We start from the raw sequence: 25,923 nt of genomic DNA, 5'->3' as shown, positions 1-25,923 counted from the left end.
AAAGAATGTAAACAAGAAAACAAACTGGTATGATTCAACAAGGATGTATGGCTCTCACACTGAATCTCAACAGTTCAAACACTTTCAGAGTCGCATGCTCTTGACCTCCAAAAAGATATCAGTACTGGGCCTGGGGCCGTGATGATGAACAGTCTTAAGTCTGAGTTCAGACTCACACTCAGACTGAGAAAAGCAATTTTATTAATTAACAAAGGTCTTTATTCCATTTGGTTTACAAAAATAAAAGTCGGCTACAAACAGTAAGAACATCTAATAAATTTCATCATAAATACTCAACTAGAAGAAAAGTTACCGTACAATGCTATTACTGTAGCAAATATGGTTACAATTACCATATATGTTACAAATGGTCAGCTCTAGAATCCGGCACACATCTCAGTCAAAATATTTCTGTTATGGATATTTTGAAAACATTTAAAAATTATGTTTTTTCTGAAACGCAGACTCAAGAAGTCATTGAATATGTTTCCTGATTTCTACACAGTAAACAGACTCAAGGTCAGTTAATATTTAATTATTATCAGCTTATGGCTGTATGAAGCCAAACCATCCGGATATAAATATCCATAACTGAGAACCAATGAAGAGATTTATTTTTCAAAGGTTCATACAGTAAGACCGGCAAAAAAATCTTCAAGAGCTTCCAAGGAACTTTGTTTGATTTATTTAAAATAAGAAACTATAAAAGTAAAACATATTTTCAAAAACCCTTAAATTATAGCAGAACAGGCAGTTTTCAAGGCAAAATAAAAATTAAAGTAGTTTTAAGTAGTTGTTTGCGAATTTAAGAACTTTTCATCCAGCAGCCTAAAATTCAAGTATAAGCACGAGGACTTGGCTTGAATGTATACTTTTATTAAACAGAGTTGGTAATTATTGATGGTGGTCTCTTCCATTAACTGAGCAAAACATCAGCAAAGCTTATTCCTTTTTCTTCACACAAGGAAGGTAAACAACAACATCGCCGGAAGCAATGGATGCTCCCCATACGCCCATTTTCTATGAAAAAATGTTGAAGGGGAGATAACTTAATTAAAATGCACCACACCATCTTATTCAATAGCCCGCTATCAAAGCATAACAAATCAGTACAAGCTGTCCTACTCACCTTCTTAATCACTGTCCAGTACGTCTTAGTGGACAGGATGAAGCCATTATAGTAGTCAGCCATCTTCATGTCCGCCTTCTGTGGCGGGTGGGAATCCTTCACCGACCGGACATGATGCTGGTAAAACTTCTGTAAATTGGATAAATACAACATATGTGATAAACTAGAGCTGTCACAGGAGTGACGAATACCCCCAAATGCCGCCTGGACACAGGAATGGCAAACCATTCCTTTGAAAAGAGGCCATAACTCCAAGGTTACTGCCAAAAAATGTTCAAATCTGTCGAGCCTTTCATGAGTTATCGTCCGGAAACCATTTTTCTATTTTTAGCAACAGTGACCTTGACCCCACCAGCCCCAATATCGAACTTGATCTGTATCTTCTGATGTTACACCTGTGTACCAAAAATTGTTCAAATCCGTTTAGCCTTTCATGAGTTATTGTCCGGAAACGTTTTTTCTTTTTTTAGTAACAGTGACCTTGACCTTGGCCCCCACCAGCCCCAATATCGAACTTGACCTGTATCTTCTGATGTTACACCTGTGTACCAAATTTTTTTCAAATCTGTCAAGCCTTTCACGAGTTATCGTCCAGAAACCGTTTTTCTATTTTTAGTAACAGTGACCTTGACTTTGGCCCCAATATCGAACTTGACCTGTATCTTCTGATGTTACACCTGTGTACCAATTTTTTTTTAAATCTGTCTGGCTTTTCATGAGTTATCGTCCGGAAACCATGAAAACCGACCGACAGACCGACCGACCGACAAGCTCACTAACTTGATCTGTATCTTTTGATGTTACACCTGTGTACCAAAAATTGTTCAAATCCGTCTAGCCTTTCATGAGTTATCGTCCGGAAACCGTTTTTCTTTTTTTAGTAACAGTGACCTTGGCCCCACCAGCCTCAATATCGAACTTGACCTGTATCTTCTGATGTTACACCTGTGTACCAAAATATTTTCAAATCTGTCAAGCCTTTCATGAGTTATCGTCCGGAAACCATTTTTCTATTTTTAGTAACAGTGACCTTGACCCCACCAGCCCAAAAATCGAACTTGACCTGTATCTTCTGATGTTACACCTGTGTACCAAAATTTTTTCAAAACTGTCTAGCCTTTCATGAGTTATTGTCCGGAAACCATGAAAACCAACCGACCGACCGACAGACTGACCGACAGACAGACCGACAAGCTCACTCCTATATACCCCCTCAAACTTCGTTTGTGGGGGTATAATAATTTGGTTCTCATGCATCAAAAATATAGGCGTCAGCCAGGGGCATGTTTTAATGAACATATGAGTTTATCGTGGTCGTAAATTGAATTTCGCTTTGTGTTTTAGTTTTGATATTTTGCTACTTATGCGTGAATTTTTCTTCAGCCCTCATTAAAAATGAACACAAAGTTAATGAGTTATAAACTAAACCACTGCTTGAAAATTCTGAAGTTTAAACAGACTTAAGATTATTGTAGTCACCAGTAAGATCTTTTACTGAAACTGGCCCCACTTTCTGAAGGTGGATGGAAGCGTTTATAGTAACTGGCCTCAAAGTGCCGTTAACACTTGGATAATAAACAGATTATCATAAATAACATTTTATTTACAGACCATTCAAAATGTGTTTGTAGTTCTAACGCTACTTGCAGGCCCCAGTTTCTCAAAAATACTAAGTAATTCCTCAAAAACTAACTCATTTTATTACTTTACAGCCTAGCATGGTTCAACAAATTAAATACTTTTACTCTTTACTTACTAAGTATCACTTACTCTCACACACGATACTTGCTAAGTATCACTTACTCTCACACACGATACTTACTAAGTATCACTTACTCTCACACACGATACTTACTAAGTATCACTTACTCTCACACACGATACTTGCTAAGTATCACTTACTCTCACACACGATACTTGCTAAGTATCACTTACTCTCACACACGATACTTGCTAAGTATCACTTACTCTCACACACGATACTTGCTAAGTATCACTTACTCTCACACACGATACTTGCTAAGTATCACTTACTCTCACACACGATACTTGCTAAGTATCACTTACTCTCACACACGATACTTGCTAAGTATCACTTACTCTCACACACGATACTTGCTAAGTATCACTTACTCTCACACACGATACTTGCTAAGTATCACTTACTCTCACACACGATACTTGCTAAGTATCACTTACTCTCACACACGATACTTACTAAGTATCACTTACTCTCACACACGATAATTGCTAAGCATCACTTACTCTCACACACGATACTTGCTAAGCATCACTTACTCTCACACACGATACTTGCTAAGCATCACTTACTCTCACACACGATACTTGCTAAGCATCACTTACTCTCACACACGATACTTGCTAAGCATCACTTACTCTCACACACGATACTTGCTAAGCATCACTTACTCTCACACACGATACTTGCTAAGCATCACTTACTCTCACACACGATACTTGCTAAGCATCACTTACTCTCACACACGATACTTGCTAAGCATCACTTACTCTCACACACGATACTTGCTAAGCATCACTTACTCTCACACACGATACTTGCTAAGCATCACTTACTCTCACACACGATACTTACTAAGCATCACTTACTCTCACACACGATACTTACTAAGCATCACTTACTCTCACACACAATACTTACTAAGTATCACTTACTCTCACACACAATAGTTACTAAGTATCACTTACTCTCACACACAATAGTTACTAAGTCACGATACTTGCTAAGTATCACTTACTCTCACACACGATACTTGCTAAGTATCACTTACTCTCACACACGATACTTACTAAGTATCACTTACTCTCACACACGATACTTACAAAGTATCACTTACTCTCACACACGATACTTGCTAAGTATCACTTACTCTCACACACGATACTTGCTAAGTATCACTTACTCTCACACACGATACTTACTAAGTATCACTTACTCTCACACACGATACTTACTAAGTATCACTTACTCTCACACACGATACTTACTAAGTATCACTTACTCTCACACACGATACTTGCTAAGTATCACTTACTCTCACACACGATACTTGCTAAGTATCACTTACTCTCACACACGATATTTACTAAGTATCACTTACTCTCACACACGATATTTACTAAGTATCACACAATACTGTGTTTTTTTGGGGATCAGGCCGTCTGTATTTCAAAAGCAAACCTACTGTCAGTGGAAGAAGAAAGTAGCAGTCAAAGGCTACAAGTAGAGTTACAATGGCTACAATGAAGTAGTACACAGCAGCAGTGCGAGGGTTGGGCGAGCCTGGAATAAAGCAAAAATTGTTTTCATTCGTTTCAACATGTACCAAATTTCCATCATTATTCACCATACCTTATTGTAGAATACCTTTAAATGATAAGCCTTACAATCTTAAGGTAGGGTGAACAACAAGAAATAATAGTCTGGCACCTAAATGGGGTACATTTGGCAGCCATCTTTGGGGCCATTTTGAAAAAAAATATTATTTTGACTATCTACCAACATTATATGGTAAGTCAGGTGTTCTAACAGCTGATAGTTGTCAATCCTGAAAAATAGCCGCAGATGTTGAGCATGATGGATTCTTACTCAAAGCAAAGTTAGGTGGCAAAGACCCCTTTTGTTTGTTTACAGTGTGATACATATATTCATTTCAAGGTATTGTCTGAGACCCTAGCGTGTTATATAACCATTTCAGAGTACTTTCCACTGTTTAAGATGCAAGTGTCCAAGTATTCATGTAAAAGATCTAAATAGTTTCTGAACTAAAGAACATCTTGAAGACTTGTACAAGACCACTTACTTGCTATGGAAAGTACATTGATCACAGATGTAAAAATCCCACTGAGATTCTGAAAGTAGAAAATCTTGTGTAAAACTAACTGTTTAACATGACAAAGCAGGATTAATTCTACATCAGATTTTCTGAAATTGGTGAGAAAATTTTACTTTCAGTGTAAGTAAGTTGGCATTGTGCTCTCATTATCTGCAATTGTATTGGTGCCATCTAAAAAACAGACTTGATTGAAGGAACTAAACTTATATAAAACCAGGCCACATACCGTTCCTAGGACAATGGCGTTGATGTACTTCATGGGGAGAATGGCAGCCTGGCCGAAAGTACTGTTCTGATACACGCCTGCACAACCTGCACATAAAAAGACCAACTGTTATTTCAGTTATTAGCAAATATGTTTTGTCAAATAGCTGCTCCAGTCATTATTTGATCACTGTACACTATAGAGGCAGATCAAGGAATTGATATTAGAGGGGACGTAACTTAGGACAACAACCTTTTGACAACTGCCCCTCCCTCAGAGCCGAGAATTACATATTTCAAAATGTCAGGGGGGCTTAAACTGCATATTAAAACACACTCAAAAATTCTCATTTTTTTTTCTTTACCAACTGACTAAAAACGGTGGGGTCAGAGGGAATTTCGTAGGTAGGGTTGGTTTGGGGAAATATGGAGAGCAAATTATACCAATTCAGAAATGCCTACTAAGTGTTTCACAAGTGGTTTTGTTAATAAATGACAGTGAATCAAAGTAAGATGTTATCACCATCTCAGACAACTGACCACTTTGTTTGTACTCCTACAACCGATTTGGTCACTATATTGAATCCATAGTCGTTACGTTCAACTGTTTTTATTTTTTCTCATAAGAAACAAACTTTTATTCTCACGCTGTTTAATCTTCGGTACACAAGTGGAACTTCCTTTCCCTAATAGATGGTGTAAGTGAAACACTTGCAATGAGTGTTATTATGCATGCAAATTGGTCAATTAACTACAGAATATATATTCCAAACCTTTCAAACAGTTATTGTTAACCTACAAAAGTGTTTGAACTTTTTACTTTGTTAACTTTGTGTTCTTTCAATATTTTTTGTTAATAAAAATACAAATCTTAGATATATATAATTATGATCGTCCATAAGTTGCCATTTAACACAAAGGTATGTTAAAGGAGTTAAGTATATGTATACAACTTTAATAGCTTTTGGTGCAGTAACTCTTAACTTTCAGCCAGCGATGTCAAATATTTATAATTAACAATACATTATGCCCATTCACATCTGGACCAAATTTGGTGATAATTGGACAAAGGCTTATAAATTTATTGATTAAACAAGACCCATTTTAGGTAATTTTTATGATAAAAAGGTTATAACTCTCGAGTGACTCGAGGGATATGACTGGCTATCAAACTTGTCCAAGAAAAGCGGAAATGGATATAGACTGAACCGCATGTTCATGTTTATTTTACAACCAGAGTCAGAAACCGGGGCCATACCCATACCGTCACAATCACTCCAACAGATTTGATAGCAAAATGTTACTCACAATAAGTCCACTAAGACCATTTTTTTTTGTACAGAACGACCTTGTCCATACACATTCTGACAAAATTTGTCGATGAGTGGAAAAATACTTCTTAAGTTGTTGTTCTGACAACATACTGGATGCTGCTCACCGCTTCAGGTAAAACTTTTAAGTCACAAGAGAGTGCATAAAGGCACAATACTTACAGTTGAGAAGAGAAGCAGAGACCATGGTGAGGATGAAGAAGGTCAATGGTACTGAAAATATCAAACATGCTCTTTTTATTATTTTATTTTATCTCGGAAGCGCACTTCGTAAGGGGCTTTATTTTTAGAAATACGAGAGCATAAATGTCATTATTATATGTTTTTTATGTCTATATCAAATAATTTTGATATGTTGAAAACAACTACAAATAGAATTATATATTAACAAATGTTTTCCCTAGATACACACAAAATCATGGTTACTCACTGGCGCTAGTATCAATCATGGCAAGAATCACGGTAAAGATGAAAATGATGACCATCATGAACAGGGCTATGGCGATACGCCGGGTGGACGCTTGCCTGAAAACATACAGCATATATCATCAACATCCCATACACATATCCACCGCTTTATACTCCTGTCTGATATCTGTACAAACCATCGGCATTTTTTATATATATCTTTTTCTTAATTACTATGTGTGTTAAACTAAACTAAAATTGAATTTGTGTTGTTGTTTTTTCCGCAAAATATCAGTACTTAAGTTACTACAGTAAGTTAAACTTTCACACGTTTTTGTAAGCATTAAATAAAGCTATAAATGACACAGCATCATGTTTTTCAAAGCTATTAACAGAACAGATTTGAATCAAACAGACAATGTGCCAAATATCACAAGGCAATTTTTCTTGAAAGTTTCTAACGATAATCAGAAATCGACATAAAATACAGAGAACATAGGTATGTAATTTTATATCAACTAATTACATTCAACTGTAATTTGGTATAACGTCTTGTAGTGCTTCGTCCTGAATTTCAGTTTATGTGACAAGTCGGTGTATAAGTGTCAGAGTCCAAATGCGCAGTGAATATTCTCATTTCCCATCTGTTTTTAATTACAAAGTCTCCAGATTTATAGCACTTGATAATAAGGGACATTTAGTTCACCCTTCAAAACTCCCCCAGCCCCTCACCCTCTCTGCCTCCTCACCCCAAATTGCCTTATGTACATGTAAGAGAAGTACAGTAAGAAATTTGAACAAATTGAACCCTGATATAGCAATGATTTAGTTCACACTCACATTTCACCACAAAGACGATGACAATGATACACACCACAATATCAAAGACTTATGCATGCAAATCAATGATGTCAAGATTTTGAAGCAATGAAGATTGTTATGCATATAAAGATTATTTATTCTTAGAATAAAAAGTATTCCCAGTTCTTTTTTATGTTTAGTTGAACTCATTATTTTATAATGAAACATAGTACATGTAAATGGCCATACTTATCTTAGTGCAGGTGCACTTCCAAAGCTTAAAAATAACTCAAATTTAAGACATTGTAGCATGTGAAACATTTAGTTGTCCTATGTTTTTTCAGACTTTATGTGGGATTTCAGGGCAGACTTGCAAATTGTACTGATGTAAATAACTTTTATTAAATGTTTGCACATTGCTTTGTATTTACTTTAGTGATCAACTAGCCAAGGAAAAGAAAAAAACAACTTCTTGGTGACCTTGACCTTTGAGCCGATGACATCAAAATCCATAGGGGGTAATTACTGGTTAGGGCTAACCTCCAAGTCAAGATTGAGGGCCATAGGTCGAGGTATTGTTGAGTTATCACTCAGAAAAGCTTTGATTCACTGACCTACTGACATGTACTAAGCAATATACCTCTATCCTTGGAAGGGGGCATAATAATTATTTATATAAAAAAAGATTAAATTTCACTATGTTTTCAAGTACATAATTTTCTTTTAAACTCCTTTCTTTTGAGGGATTGTCATTAGCTCATCACTTTTTTGACGATTTATGACCATTAGTTTACTCATGTTTCCATAGCAACTACAGATTTGGTCCCAACTTATTTTGAATGCATTCATAGTCTGTGTTTAAAACAGCCAAATGGGTTAAAATACAACAATCATTATGAATCATCAAATTTTTCGTAATTTATGTTCAAGAAATAATTGCAGAATGAATTGTGTGATTGATGTAATTATCAGGGTATAAACACAGAAAGGCTGATTAAAGTATAGGCATTATATCCCTGATAATGACATCAATCACGCAACTCATTTTTTCCTTAAATACTACAATAAGCTGTTCGGAAACTATATTCTAGCAAACCAAATAGGCATTTCTGGTCAATTCAGCCGTGCTGGAAAACATGGGGTAATTGACAAAGGGAAGGATGGGAATACATGCAGGGCTTTTTCTGCACAATTTGGAAAAAAAAACCTAGACATTTTGGGAAATTTTGCGTCATCAAAATGCCAGAATTGGAAAATTTTACAGTTAAAAGAAAAAGCTAGTCTCCTGCCAATTAAAAAATGATTTTATGTGTGGGGGTACTATAGAAAAAGCCCTGACATGCATTGCCTGTCATAAGCAAACCTACCCGCCAAACTGGAAGAATGTGTTGATAAAGGAAATGATAGCGTTGGAGACCTGCGAGACAATTCCCAGGTAAAACATGAACTCCGAGCGATACACCGAGTCCTTGCTCTCCTCTGTGTTTAACTTGTAATCTTGGAAATACTGGAATGCAGAAGTGCATTATTGGTACTGATTATTCTGAAATTTAAACAAGTTCTTAAGTTGACGAATGTACAGTAAATTCTTATATCAACCAGGACAATGGCCCTACAAATTCTTATTTAATCTTAATGCAGTAAGAAGATTACAGATGCACTCAAAGTTTTGCCTAAACGTGGGGATGGCAAACATGATAGGGACTTTGAACAGCGATTGTTTCTCAATAATCAAGATTTCCTTGGTCAGACCACAATAAAGATATAGAATTGGCTTGGCTTCACATTTCATTTATATTTTGTACCTTGAACATTTTAGCTGAATTTTACAACAGGAGCGGGATTCGGCAACAATATTTAAAGTTCATTAAACCGACCCCCCCCCCCCCGCACTATCCAAGAAAACATTGCATGACATGTATTTTTTTTATTGTATTTTTTACCAGTTGTTATAAATTTCCCTATAAATGATCTCATCTTAACTTTAACAATATACTAGATAACAGTACTCCAGTCGCGAGCGAAGAATTCACATGACCCAAATGAACTCACATAACATTCATAACTCACCATGTACTTGATACCATTTGATCTTTGATACATGACTTATTTATCAGATGATCTTTAGATTAAAACAATGAATGTCATGAATTGTCCTTTAACTGGATCAGTCTCTATGGTGCAAGGGGAAGTTTTTTAGGTAATAGACATCTAAATAAATGTTCATGCTTTGATTCACTGTCATGTGTTAATGAAAAGACAAAAAAAACACATGTAACACCGACTAGTCTCTTCTAAATTGGTGTAATTTAACCCTCAACTCCTGAGACTCATTGCGAAACACAACATGAACAATTACTTTGTATGTACGTGTAACAACTTGAGCATACATGCAGATACACATACCAACATGCATCAAGTCAGGTACTCAAACAGTGCCATCTTCAACGTTCCAACTGACAAATCATAAATATACTTCAGTAAAAAATTTTGGTGCAATTTACTGCCTTCTAAAGGCTGTTCCCCTTGCGAAAAAATGTCCATTTTTCCCAATTTTTTATATTTTGTTCTCAATTTGATTAATGTAGATTACATTAATGAATAAAAAAGCAATTAATTTCTTGAAAAATAAACAAAATCTTGACAATTCTTACTCTTTCACAGCATAATGTATGCATAAAAAAGTTAGAACATGTATATTTACCATTATATTAGCTATTTTGGCCTGATTTGTATTTTTCCCAAAGTCAACTTTTTTCCCAATTTGCAAGGTGCAGGCAGTAAAAACAATTCCAAAAAAAAATCACTGTACCTCTTTGATGCCAACAAAGCTGATCTCAGCTTTATATCAAATTCTTATTTATTTGTATCAAAACAGAAGTCATTGAGAAAAGACTTTCTGAACAAACCCAAATTCTTACATCAGAAAAATGCTTAGAAAAGGCCTGCTTCAGAAAATCTAGAATTTGAGCGCAAGCCCTGAAAGTATTTAACCAATGCAATGCTTGGAGGGTTGAACTTATTGACACCACTGAAATACATGGTGTGATTTGTATTTATCCAAAATAAAATATGTTTATACTGACATTTACAAAAGATCACATCTCAATGCCATGATTTTCCTGATATCAGAATTGAATGTGTTTCCCCTCCATATATATTAAATTAGGTCACAGACCATCTGGTCAAGCTTTTATCATCTGATATATTTGTTTTCTACAGCTAAGATACCACTCAATGGGAAATACACCTAGTAGCTTAATATTTTATCAGAGGTGATATATACAAATGTGGCTAAATTAATAAGAAGTCGCATTGTATGAATTAAATTAAAGACAACCACAACTTTAGAATATGGACAACATACGAGACATATTTACCATTTACCACTTTATGGGGAAAGTTTATGTTTATTCGGAGTGAATTTGCAGAAAACCTCAATATTACCATGATTATTTGGTTTATATAAGACTTTTCAGCTGAACTGTTTTACAAATTTAGATCTAGTAAATTTCAGATTTTACAAGATATTAGTCCCAGTTCAATCACATAGCTTGCTTTAGCAGATTTGAATTTTTTGGACACAGAAATAAATTTAACACTTTAAAGGTAAATGACTATGGCTAAGTGACTTACAGATTTGGCTGTAATAAACATGTTCCACGGCATAAGAATGCCCACCCCGTGAATAAGGAATATAATAAACACCATTCGGTATCTGAAATATAAACATACACATTTCACATAATAGAAACAAGCTAATTGCACGATGCCTCCTTTTTCTGCATCAGATACATGATTTGAATTTTAAATCCAAGAAAAGCATAGTTTAAAGGGACTAGACCCCAGATGACAAGAAAAAAGACAATTATCAAAAATTATTACATAAAAAAGTATTGTTATGTAGAACACATTGAATCTTACTTACTGATGTATCACATATCACATCAGTAATGACACATGTATCTTGCCTAGTTTTTGCTTATTTTTAAATTCGAAATTTACACATAAATACCAGTTGATTTAAAAGTAGTATCGGTATATGTAATTGAACTTATCACATGACTTTCGCATGCTAATTATACACACTATAAACTGGAAAAACAAAACAATCAAAGAATTGTAACCTTAAATTGCAACTAAGAATATGTTTTTATCATATACTTGGTTTAGCTTATACTAATTACTTATAGCATGATTGTGAAAACAGTGGGAAGCTGATATGAATAATAAAAGTCCATTCCCTGAGTAGAAACAAGTACTATTGTTCTTTTTGAGATGTAAAGATGAAGTTCCCCAGGTAGGGATCGAATCCAAATGGAGTCTTTCCAACTTTAAAATACCCAAATCCAACTACAAACCTATCAGGAGGGGTTTCAGGAGGTTTTTGAGTCTCGGCCATCGATATATCGGCCGCCCTGTAATCAAGGGAGTCCATTCCTGGGTCCAGCTTCACCGGTGTGGAGTTTACCAGCTTCTCTTTTTCTTCTTCACTGGCTGGGCCTGAAACAAAGAATGTATTCAGTTAGAAGATACTATTTAACACATGAAAACAGCAATGGATGAAGTGATTAGAAGTAAGGATACCACACTTACATGTGAAAACGGCCTTGTGACATTTTTCGGCCGCAAACAACGTAAACAAAATTGTAGACCGTTTAACCGAAACGGTCACATGATTATATACAGCGTGTAGAGACAGTATTTATATAACGTTTAGTAAATGAATTAATTTTGTTTTTTATGTCCGGTGTACACGTTTACAAAAATCTGTAAACGGGGAAACCTAAATCGGAAGTGTACAAGGCTCGGGAGCACTGACAGACGCCAACAATGCCGCTTCCTCAAGACAATAATAATTTATTATTATCATATCTTCAAGTCTATTTCCCTAAAGTGCATATCAAATTCACAATTTCTGTTAAAAAACACACCAAATAATATTTCATAAAAAAAGGCTCCCCTAACTGTTTTTTGTATGAATTAATTGATATATTAAAGAGTATAAACTTTATCACATTCTTCTATCTTTCCTGTCTATTTTCTAAAGCATACTTTTACGTCTAAGGTAAATCAGAATTCCCAATTTAAGTAAAATTACCAATTATTTTCAATCAGAAAGGCCCATGTCCATGTCTCAAAATGGTGGGAATCAATTTATGACCATTTTGTGGGCTAGCTCTTCAATATTTCATGAACTTCTCACTAAGTCATGCTGGCATTTCAAGTTATCTCAGCCATTCCAAACAATAAATGCCAAAATAGGGGATGAGAAACTATCTCTGCTTTACCTATAAATGTTCATCGCATTAGCTCCACACAATATATGACATTGGTGAAAATCTTTTTCTCATTTCAAAGATAAAGTCTTCAGTTTTATATAACTTATGACTCAAATCTGCAGCTTTAAAGGGACTGTACTCCCTATGATAAAACAGCCAAAAAAAAGAAAATTGTGGAAAACACAAACTTGGTATCAATATGTTCAATGCATTGGAATTTTCTTACTGAAGTACCACATATTTTACAAATAATTTATTTTTCACAGTTGTTTCGTATTTTTTCATTAAAAAATATTACTAGGTATGTGTACCTAGTAGAATTCATTCCTTATGCGTGATTGACTAGTCGATGTTATCACATGATATGACCATGTTAGGTATATAGCTTAAATAATCCAACTGTGAAGAGTAAGCCTTCATAGCACAGTGGATACAGCACTGGGCTGCAATATTGGCAACACCGGTTCAAATCCGGTCTTTGATTTTTGTTTTACATTTTGTATGTTTTTTTACAATTATGATATCAAAGAGTAAAACATTTAATTAAATAATTGTCCTGAGATTCGTTACAGAAAAAACTTTTTTTGGTGCCAATCTGGTTTACAGTCCCTTTAAGAGACTATGAATTCATACCATAATCAGAGTAACAAAACCTAAAAGTATGAAAAAACTCTCAAAAAGCACTTAAGTTGTATGTCTGGGATACATTTTCCAGGCATTCCATCAATATCGTAAACTGTCTCTTTGATAGTTCAGTACTATTCAAATCAAATCGCGTACTTAATTAAAAGAGGGTCATAAGGAGTATTAGCAAGGTTACCGTTCCGTCTTTTGGCAGGGGAGGGGTTGCCGTTACTCGGGGTGAAGGACAGGAGTTGGACACCATCTTCCATTGTCCCATTAGCCGGTTTTGTGGGCGTGTAGCTGTTGTCATGGTTACTTGTCATGGCGATAATATTCTGTCTTTAAGAAGCTCTGTCTGTATGGGTTACTTCATTGGTGTTTAATACTGAAACAAACAAAGAAAACATGCGCATGAGTGAACAGTAAAGCATTAATGATAGGGCCTAAAAAATGGTTTGAATCTGTGGATACCAGCTACAATACTGAACAATCAGAAATATGGGACTTTTTTTATTATTTCAACATTTCTTATGTATCCCTGTTTCAAATCTGCCAAAGTAAATAAATCGCCAAAAGACTTGGTGACAGCCATTTAGATGTAATTTCTGGTCACATGCCCAAAAAGATATTGGTTGGTACATAGTTGTTTTTATAAAGCGTGTTAAATTATTCAAAGGGGAAATTTCATTATAATATAGAATAATGAATGTAAAAAAATAAGAATTTATTTTTGGCAACAAAATTGGTAGCAAATTAATAGGGTCAATTTGGTCACCAGAAACAATTATTTTTAAGGCTAAGGCTTTATTTAAAGAGTTATAGGTATATGTTTTTGGAAGCACCCTTCTGCTATCATGGAGGCGAGAATGTGCAACCTGCTGCCTTCATATAATTGAATGCTTTAGGTATTAAATCAAAATCTTCTTTTGTTTTGTTCAAAAGCTTTTTGTATGATTATAAATTCATACCAGATTAATATAATATCTGGCTGTTGCACCCTAAAACTATTCAATTAAACAAATGTTTTTTTGGTCAAATCTATAACATCTAAGTTCTTTACAGCCTGATACAATGTTCCCTTTTCACCCTGACCATTTGTCCCTTTTCTGCAGCACCTAGTCTTTTTCAAAAACTGGCTAAAAGCCAAAATGATACAATAAAACCTCCAGGGATAAGCCTAGTAACCAGCAGCCAATTAAGGAATGAAGTTGCGTGATTGATATCATTATCAGGGTATGAACACAGTTGGGCTGGTTAAAGTGTGTGGTGTCCGAAGATGTTGCATTCATTGAAAATATTCACAATTGCCAAAGGCCTTTTCATTTTACGAATGGAAGTTGAGGTGAAAATATTTGTATAACTGGTTTGGTCAAAGCTAGCCAAAATATTCAATGATTGGTCAATATTTATCAAAAAATTACTGCTGACCAATCAAATTGCTTGTATGTGCAAAGTAACCAAAACAGAACCTGTGGATAAATTATCCAGTTTCATACAATTGGCTAGTGAGGTTTAACTATGACAATGTTTATAAGCACAAGGCTCTAGGCCTAATAGACACGCAATGATAGACACAAGGTCACAAGATAAAAGTCACGATTACATAGACTCTATGAGCGACATTACTTAAAAAATATTACCAATAAATGTCGGGTAACTGCCTTGGAAGGGTCAGTTTTGGAGCCGTCAGTATAAACAGCAGTTCACTTGGGTGGTTAATCAGATAAAATGAACCCAACCTCACCCTTCGAAAAGTCTGCTTTTACCTCCTCTTTTAGGTTAATTAAAAAACAATCAAGGCTTGAGTTGATAACAGTTATGCACTTATATTATTATTTACTATAAATGAAGTCTGAATCCCCTCGGAGAAGGCTACTTTCTAACTAAAGATGAATCATATTCTTCCAATGAATCACTTCTTCAAAAACAATTTTCGCTTGACTTAACTTTCAACCACCAAATCCATTATTCATTTATATCAAAATCCATAAACTCCTTGTAACTATTACACTATTTTCATAACAACTGAGTGATGCTCTTGAATTTCGTTCCAACGAGTATTACATCATCTTTCACAATTTCCAAATGTGGAGACAACGGCAGAAATCACAACATATTTTGCACTTTCTGATACGACTGTCTGCAAGCCAGACAAGCATTGATCGGTTTACCATAGCAAGAAACAATAAGACAACAGAATTAATTTACTGGAATGGAGCGTTTTCATTGGATGGAAAATGGGCAACACGTTCCTTAACAAATTACTCGGACAAATACAAGTCAACAAGGTTATACTGAAGAGAAAACAAGAGCATGACCCTTTTATCTGCACTTTAACAGATTCAAAGTTTGACAACCTTTTTACTTTTTGTCTTGGAACGAGCCAATTTTTGTGAAATGCATGGAAACCAGTGATATTAGACTGCTGACAAAAAAAGCAGATTGCAGGTTTTTATACTTATTTGTAGGTTTTTATACTTATGTTCAAAAACTGATGTTTTATTAATTTTACTTTAAGCGCTAGTTATGTTTTTAGCCATAAAACATCAGTTTTTAAATGGAAATATTAAAAAACTGCGATCTGATTGTTTGTCAGCAGTCTTATATCACTTGGAAAATTGGCCCATTCCAAAACAAAAAAGATGTCATAACAGTAAATTTGTAAGAGTTCAGCTTTTCATGGTCACGCTCTTGTTTTGTCTTTACCAGACGACCCTTAACAGATAGTGCAGTCTAAAATTAGCAAAATCTTTCACAAAATACAAAACAGATTTATAATGACTTCCACCATACAAAGTATGTGATAAAATCCTTAAAATCAAAAATGCTAATTATTGCATAAGTAGCGTTTTAGCTCAAGAGTTCTGCACCCTGTCCTTTTTGACAGCACCCATCTGCCCTCATTACGACCAGCATGAGCACCATTTTGCCTTCATTGAATGAAATGCGACTGAAATATTTCTTTGGTTTTGATTAAAACTTATAATGCGATTCTATTTTTATTTCTTCAAAATTTGGCAGTTGAAACCTAATATTTCTCAAATTAAACACAATCCCAAACATATTCTGTTTAAGCTCTCATCAGCGCTACAAACACAATATGCTCTCTTCCCCTTAGCATCCTGATCCTCTTCTCCGCAGAGGCCTGTTTAAGTATTAAAAAGATTCCAGTCGTAACTTAAAGAATCTCAAATCTGTAGAAACGTCAAAAGTGACAACATATCAACTGATTTTGTTTTAACTTGTGTGTTTGCAACATAAACACTACTTTAAGTTCAGATTTATAAACAAATATAAATATAACAGAAAATTTCACTTTACGACAAAGACTGTTGTTGAAACAGGCCCCAGCACTCTGTCCTGTTTAAAACCCTAGCGTAATGCACCAGTAAATTGTAACCACGCCCCCCCCCCCCCAGTCCGGGGGTATACCGGGGATAGCGGGGGAAATAGCCGTGTTTTTACCTTTCAGGTGGCCCCGCAGTGCCGGGAGAATGCGGTGGTTTTGTCTTTGCGCCAAAAATAGCGGGGAATGGTCCTTACTTAGGGTCCCTGGGGTGTGGGGGCATTTGGCAGGGATTTTACCAGCAGTTCGTCCCCGCAGGGCAAGGATTTTACCCGGGCTTGGCTGGACCGAAAGTCAAAGTCCCGGCTATTCCCCGGACCTGGGGGAGCCGTGTTAACAATTGACTGGTGTGTAAGGAATCAAAATAAGTATCATTACCAGTTACTTAACAAAAACCCTGACCATTTGTACTGGATGAGATATGATTTTGTAAATAAATGCAAGCTAAACAAATACCAACAAAGATGATGAAGAAATTTAGCAACAAACTTGAGACAGATTTTTTTCTGACAAAATAAACAATAATGATTGTATATGAAGATTTATTTTTTTATTAACATTCACCTACTTTAAATTGTGATAAATTCATACTACTTGCCATGAAATAAATCCAAATCTATCAAATCCAAATAGTACACCAAATGTGAGCTGTTAAGAAATAGGTTATCTTTCGAATATGTACCTAGTGATATCAAAATTGCTCTTAAAAGCAACGTTAAATTTGGCCTGTTACACCGACACAAAACTGCAAACGCCAACACATTTCTTACAACCCTGGCAAGGCCAGAAAACTTTTTTAGAATTTATCGTTGCAAACTGGCATGCCTCACCAATTATAAACTTTAATATACTAATTTATTTATATTATCAATTGCAAAAGACAACTAGAACCACAGTTTGCACCCCAAAAAATGTACCATGTATAGAAACATTATAACTTTAAGGCCAAAAAAAAAAATGGTTTGATAAGGATCCTTTCCAAAACAAGTCCTTTTTTTTCATTTTTTTTTAATAGGATTCATATGGGAATGTTATTGTCATCTTTTTAGAATTGTGTTAAAGTATAATATTCTGAATAAAGCTTTACAGGTTTTTAACTACATATAAAAACACACTTGAAAAAAATAAATAATTTCAAATGACTATAAAAACAGTACGGCCCGCACCTATTTTGTAGGTAGGGTCGTGTAAACCGAACCAAATGTATTATTTATTTAATGCCTAAGCTCTGATTTCACATTAACCATATCAATATATCATGTTTATTATTGTGCAAATGCAATGATACTGTGTGACTGTTGATATATGTTGTATAAATGAATGAATAAACTAAGTAATATGTACTTTTAAAGTGTAATTATATGTTCTACATTTACCAACAAGGGTCTTGATGAGATTTACAGATCTATGCAATGCACTTAAATATTTCATCAGCAACTTTTCCAAGAATTTTGAGTATTCAATTCACATTTGATATAGTGGCCTTCTAAGAAAGTTTAATATTTTTTTGTAGTATTATGTTGTGTTTACATTCCAAACATTTGCCAGAGGGTCAAATATACCCACATGGGAAATTGCACCAGGGGTATTTTTGGGATGAGTTTATATTGCAACTAAGAAAAAAGTTTGTTTTGATAAAATGCCACTAGTTTGTGTTGAAAAGTACATTGAAATAATGATGAAACTAATATCACTAACATATGATATAAATACCTGTTTTCAAAACCACTCTTCTTTATGGAGCAATATTATGTTGCGATCGCTTCTCACCTAGGCGACCCAGGTTTGATTCCCGGCCAGAGAGCATGTGAGATTGGTTTGTGGTCACCAAGCCAGACAAGTGGGTTTCCTCCTGGTATCAGTATGAAATATTATCTGTCATGATTTATTGCAATAGATATTTACACCCCAAGGATTGATATTTCAGCCAATTTGGGTCTTTTTAAAGAGAAAATAAACTAATATTAAATCATTTCCTAATTTGCAGGAGACTAGACAGCTTTTCCTTTTAACTGTAAAATTTCCCAATTTCGGCATTTTCACAACGCAAAATATCCCAAAATGTCTAGGGTCTTTTTCCCAAAATGGGCAGAAAAAGCTCTGCTATACCACAAGCAGCATATGTTGACAGCAGCTTTTCTCTCTAGTTCCCATTGGTCCGACTATTGGATCCATTCCCCTTGCAAATCATATCATGTTTTCCATGATAGTCTGAAGAAATTGTTCTTCAACATCTAAATGAATTGTTTGATGTAAAGGTTTGGGGATTATTGAATCCAAAACAGGCTGGTTTGCATAACATTTACAGATCAATATGCAATATTTATTATCATGATGTATGGCAATAGATATGTACATTCACAGATATTTCAGCCATTTCAGGTCCCCCTCAACCCACTTGCAACACAGGATGACAAGCCCCCCCCCCCCTCCAAACAAACCAACACCATCATGCCCAGCCCCTGGCGACACAGGTTAACAGTACCACCCCACTGCCATATTGCATCTTTAACTGAATGATATAAGATAATGTACAGTATTCATATTATTCCTTGTCTATAACCATATAAAGTACTCATTTTTTCTGTAAACTAAATGGCTACGGAAATCTGGCTGGGGCTACAGAAATCTCAGTCTGTAGCCCCATTGGCTACCAGGGTACAAAGATAATTTTGCACATTGATGTATTAACTTGTTTCACAATCACTGTAAAACAAATAAGTTTAAACTAAACTATGTTGCATTATTTTAAGGAAAATAATGAGGAAAAATATGCAAACAGTATCTATTATTTCTAAAAACAATGTGTTTTAAACAGTTAAATACAAAAGTATATGAGCTAAAATAGGAGTGTGATTATAGCTTTTAAGTGTATTTAAAGGTTTAGCATTCCATTTTTATAGCATAAAAAAGTCTCAAAGACCAAATAGCCAAATTTGAATGAGAAGAGTTCAACCATACATAAACATGGTATTTAAACATGTTTGTCCTTTGTAGAAACAGAATGCCAAGAAATATCAAAAAAAGTTTAATAGAATAAATAAAATTGTTTTTATAACAATTTTCTTTTTTACTTTGTCAACTAATTACAATGAAACCCTCGGCTGCCTTAATCAAAATACACCCCCCCCCCACCCTCTGGGCGCAAATCAATTGTTTGTATTTATATAACATAAAATACCTCAGGGTAAATCTCATCATATCTCCATGTATAAGCTCACTGACCTTTCAATGAATGTGCTATCAAGTTGGCCAGTGAATACATTTGAACCTGACATACTGCAGGAGGTAACTATTAATATCATGTATATACATTTAGTTCACCATTTTCAAAAATGAAAATGTTGTTTCTGTTCTATGAGTAAACAAGTTAAGACTTGATTTTTCAGGTTAATTTCAATGGCATCACAAAGCAAACTTGAGAACACAGCAAACTTGAGAACACAGCAAACTTAAGAACATAGTGAATTTAAGAACATAGCAAACTTAACAACATAGCAAACTTAAGAACATAGCAAACTAAACAACATAGCAAACTTAAGAACATAGCAAACTTAAGAACATAGCAAACCAAACAACACAGCAAACTTATAAAAATAGTGAATTTAAGAACATAGCAAACTTAACAACATAGCAAACTTAAGAACATATCAAACTAAAAAACATGGCAAACTTAAGAACATAGCAAGCTAAACAACCTAGCAAACTTAAGAACATATCAAACTAAAAAACATGGCAAACTTAAGAACATAGCAAGCTAAACAACATGGCAAACTTAAGAACATATCAAACTAAAAAACATGGCAAACTTAAGAACATAGCAAGCTAAACAACATGGCAAACTTAAAAACATAGCAAACTAAAGAACATAGCAAACTTAAGAACAAATCAAACTCAAGAACATAGCAAACTAAAGAACATAGCAAACTTAAAAACATAGCAAACTTAAGAACATGGAAATAGCAACTATGGAAATAGCAAACATACCACCATTGTCATAGCAAACTTAAGAACATAGAAATAGCAAACTTAAGAACATAGAAATAGCAAACTTTAGACCATGGAAATAGCAAACGTACGACCATTGTCATAGCAAACTTAAGAACATGGAAGTAGCAAACTTAAGAACATGGAAGTAGCAAACAGTTAACTTAAGAACATGGAAATAGCAAACTTAAGACCATGGAAATAGCAAACTTAAGACAATGAAAACAGCAAACTTAAGACAATGGAAGTAGCAAACTTAAGACCATGGAAGTAGCAAACTTAAGACCATGGAAACAGCAAACTTAAGACCATGGAAGTAGCAAACTTAAGACCATGGAAATAGCAAACTTAAGAATATTAGAACAGCAAACTTAAGACCATGGAAGTAGCAAACTTAAGACCATGGAAATAGCAAACTTAAGGCCATGGAAACAGCAAACTCAAGGCCATGGAAACAGCAAACTTAAGACCATGGAAGTAGCAAACTTAAGACCATGGAAGTAGCAAACTTAAGACCATGGAAACAGCAAACTTAAGACCGTGGAAATAGCAAACTTAAGGCCATGGAAACAGCAAACTTAAGGCCATGGAAATAGCAAACTCAAGGCCATGGAAGTAGCAAACTTAAGATCATGGAAGTAGCAAACTTTAGACAATGGAAATAGCAAACTTAAGAACATGGAAGTAGTAAATTTAAAACCATGGAAGTAGCAAACTTAAGAACATGGAAATAGCAAACTTAAGACAATGGAAATAGCAAACTTAAGACCATGGAAATAGCAAACTTAAGAACATTGGAACAGCAAACTTAAGACAATGGAAATAGCAAACTCAAGGCCATGGAAACAGCAAATTTTTAGCATTCCATTTTTATAGCATAAAAAAGTCTCAAAGACCAAATAGCCAAATTTGAATGAGAAGAGTTCAACCATACATAAACATGGTATTTAAACATGTTTGTCCTTTGTAGAAACAGAATGCCAAGAAATATCAAAAAAAGTTTAATAGAATAAATAAAATTGTTTTTATAACAATTTTCTTTTTTACTTTGTCAACTAATTACAATGAAACCCTCGGCTGCCTTAATCAAAATACACCCCCCCCACCCTCCGGGCGCAAATCAATTGTTTGTATTTATATAACATAAATTACCTCAGGGTAAATCTCATCATATCTCCATGTATAAGCTCACTGACCTTTCAATGAATGTGCTATCAAGTTGGCCAGTGAATACATTTGAACCTGACATACTGCAGGAGGTAACTATTAATATCATGTATATACATTTAGTTCACCATTTTCAAAAATGAAAATGTTGTTTCTGTTCTATGAGTAATCAAGTTAAGACTTGATTTTTCAGGTTAATTTCAATGGCATCACAAACCTTAGACCATGGTCACAGCAAACTTGAGAACACAGCAAACTTAAGAACATAGTGAATTTAAGAACATAGCAAACTTAAGAACATAGCAAACTTAAGAACATAGCAAACTAAACAACACAGCAAACTTAAGAACATAGTGAATTTAAGAACATAGCAAACTTAACAACATAGCAAACTTAAGAACATATCAAACTAAAAAACATGGCAAACTTAAGAACATAGCAAGCTAAACAACCTAGCAAACTTAAGAACATATCAAACTAAAAAACATGGCAAACTTAAGAACATAGCAAGCTAAACAACATGGCAAACTTAAGAACATATCAAACTAAAAAACATGGCAAACTTAAGAACATAGCAAGCTAAACAACATGGCAAACTTAAGAACATAGCAAACTAAAGAACATAGCAAACTTAAGACCAAATCAAACTCAAGAACATAGCAAACTAAAGAACATAGCAAACTTAAAAACATAGCAAACTTAAGAACATGGAAATAGCAACTATGGAAATAGCAAACATACCACCATTGTCATAGCAAACATACCACCATTGTCATAGCAAACTTAAGAACATAGAAATAGCAAACTTTAGACCATGGAAATAGCAAACGTACGACCATTGTCATAGCAAACTTAAGAACATGGAAGTAGCAAACTTAAGAACATGGAAGTAGCAAACAGTTAACATAAGAACATGGAAATAGCAAACTTAAGGAAATAGCAAACTTAAGACCATGGAAATAGCAAACGTAAGACCATGGAAATAGCAAACTTAAAACCATGGAAATAGCAAACTTAAGACAATGGAAACAGCAAACTTCAGACAATGGAAGTAGCAAACTTAAGACCATGGAAACAGCAAACTTAAGACCATGGAAGTAGCAAACTTAAGACCATGGAAATAGCAAACTCAAGGCCATGGAAACAGCAAACTTAAGGCCATGGAAGTAGCAAACTTAAGATCATGGAAGTAGCAAACTTAAGACAATGGAAATAGCAAACTTAAGACCATGGAAGTAGTAAACTTAAAACCATGGAAGTAGCAAACTTAAGAACATGGAAATAGCAAACTTAAGACAATGAAAATAGCAAACTTAAGACCATGGAAATAGCAAACTTAAGAACATTGGAACAGCAAACTTAAGACAATGGAAGTAGCAAACTTAAGACCATGTAAATAGCAAACTTAAGAACATTGGAACAGCAAACTTAAGACCATGGAAGTAGCAAACTTAAGACCATGGAAATAGCAAACTCAAGGCCATGGAAACAGCAAACTTAAGACCATGGACGTAGCAAACTTAAGATCATGGAAGTAGCAAACTTAAGACCATGGAAATAGCAAACTTAAGACCATGGAAGTAGCAAACTTAAGGCCATGGAAACAGCAAACTTAAGGCCATGGAAACAGCAAACTAAAGACCATGGAAGTAGCAAACTTAAGACAATGGAAATAGCAAACTTAAGGCCATGGAAACAGCAAACTTAAGGCCATGGAAACAGCAAACTTAAGACCATGGAAGTAGCAAACTTAAGACAATGGAAATAGCAAACTTAAGGCCATGGAAACAGCAAACTTAAGGCCATGGAAGTAGCAAACTTAAGACAATGGAAATAGCAAACTCAAGGCCGTGGAAACAGCAAACTTAAGACCATGGAAGTAGTAAACTTAAAACCATGGAAGTAGCAAACTTAAGAACATGGAAATAGCAAACTTAAGACAATGAAAATAGCAAACTTAAGACCATGGAAGTAGCAAACTTAAGACCATGGAAATAGCAAATTTAAGACAATGGAAATAGCAAACTTAAGACAATTAAAGTAGCAAACTTAAGACCATGGAAATAGCAAACTTAAGAACATTAGAACAGCAAACTTAAGACAATGGAAATAGCAAACTTAAGAACATTGGAACAGTAAACTTAAGACCATGGAAATAGCGAACTTAAGACCATGGAAATAGCAAACTTAAGACCATTGAAATAGCAAACTTAAGACCATGGAAATAGCAAACTTAAGACCATTGAAATAGCAAACTTAAGACCACGGAAATAGCAAACTTAAGACCATTGGAACAGCAAACTTAAGACCATGGGCTTAATGAGTTTCATCATAGCAACATCAGACAAATTCTCCTTCATGCGATTTACAAAATCATGTGCCTACTAAAAGAGTTTATAATCAGAACGATTGTCCCCAGCATGTATACATGGTCAGCTAATTGACAGACACTTATGTTTAAATCCAAATTCTGATCATTAGCACAGCCTTCAAAATTATTAATTAATATTTTGGAATAACAATTTTAACCTTGACATGAAGGCTTCAAGGTCTTATCTGGCAATGTAAACAAAATGTATTCCCCATCAGACAAAATACGGTCAAAAACGAAATTACATGGGCTTGTTGCCAATTTGGTCAAAGACTGAATCAAGTGAATGGTAATATATTCAACTTGTTACAAGTTAAATTACATAAATTAGATGTAAATTAAATGTGGAAAATCTCAGCCAATTACAAGTTTTACATTAATTGCAGAACAAATGGGCCCAGATATCTACAGTGACACTGAATGGCTGTCATGTATTGATTTGACAATGAGGCATTTCAACAGCCTCCCACATTGTTGATTGCTTCTATTATGTTACATTATATTTCGAGGTCAGTGTTATATTTCTGTCCTTTTTTGGGGACAAAATTCGGCCCGATTCCCCTCCTGAAAAGGTATATATTTTCCCCCTTAACATTTAGCAATTGTAGCAATTAAGTGCCATTCATGAATATGTCCCTAATAGGTTCATGAAAAAAACAGTTTGAAAACAAGCTGAACATTTTAAGAATCATGATAGGGCCTAAAACAAATTGTTTGGTTAAGATAACATCCTTTTCAAAAATAGGTAGGGTATGTAGGCCAAAACAACACTAACTTTTCCCTATCAAAGGGGCCTGCCACCATTCCATTAAAGCTGCACTCTCACAGATTGGATGTTTTGACAACTTTTTTATTTTTTGTCTTGGAACGAGCCAATTTTTGCAAAAATCCATGGAAACCAGTTAAATATGACTGCTGAAAAAAATTAGATCGCAGATTTTTATATATAAGTTCAAAAATTGATGTTTTATGCATTTTTCTTAAACCATTAGTAACGGTTTAAGCCATAAAACATTCATTTTCGAACCGAAATATGAAAATCTACGATCTGATTTTTAGTCAGCAATCTTATATGGTTTGCAGATATTTATGCAAAAACTTGCTCTTTCTAAGACAAAAAATAAATAAGTTGTACAAATGGTATATCTGTGAGAGTGCAGCTTTAAAAGAAGAGAAAAACATTCTGGACGGACAGAACAGATTTACATACAACACTTAAATAGTAACACAGTTATCTGCTTAACACATTTATATATAGAACAAAATGAAAGCATCACAACACATGTATGTTTACACTTACAACCTCAAAATAAATCACCTCATTATTTACACCAGGGAACACCTAACCCTGACATATAAAAAACATATTGAAACACTTGAAAGTCAATATTTATCAAG

The 25,923-nt window shown here is 34.6% G+C and overlaps 1 protein-coding gene across 1 annotated transcript in view; it reads right to left on the bottom strand.

Moving 5' to 3' along the window:
- The window catches only part of LOC128211414 (equilibrative nucleoside transporter 1-like), a 39,523-nt gene that overhangs the window by 13,309 nt on the left and 291 nt on the right, over window positions 1-25,923 (bottom strand). The window contains exons 2-11 of the mRNA XM_052916179.1: window positions 13,851-14,039; window positions 12,110-12,251; window positions 11,385-11,466; window positions 9,116-9,255; window positions 6,970-7,064; window positions 6,702-6,752; window positions 5,231-5,316; window positions 4,972-5,020; window positions 4,354-4,451; window positions 1,130-1,258 (exon numbers count right to left, since the gene is read on the bottom strand). Of these exons, the coding sequence (XP_052772139.1) occupies window positions 1,130-1,258; window positions 4,354-4,451; window positions 4,972-5,020; window positions 5,231-5,316; window positions 6,702-6,752; window positions 6,970-7,064; window positions 9,116-9,255; window positions 11,385-11,466; window positions 12,110-12,251; window positions 13,851-13,977 (999 nt within the window). The 5' untranslated portion in view covers window positions 13,978-14,039. The remainder of the gene's footprint in view (window positions 1-1,129; window positions 1,259-4,353; window positions 4,452-4,971; window positions 5,021-5,230; window positions 5,317-6,701; window positions 6,753-6,969; window positions 7,065-9,115; window positions 9,256-11,384; window positions 11,467-12,109; window positions 12,252-13,850; window positions 14,040-25,923) is intronic.

The sequence above is a fragment of the Mya arenaria genome, chromosome 12 (assembly GCF_026914265.1).
Source record: "Mya arenaria isolate MELC-2E11 chromosome 12, ASM2691426v1".
NCBI lineage: Eukaryota > Metazoa > Mollusca > Bivalvia > Myida > Myidae > Mya > Mya arenaria.
Note: the sequence above shows the minus strand (reverse complement) of the source record. Positions and strands in the feature narration are given on the sequence as shown.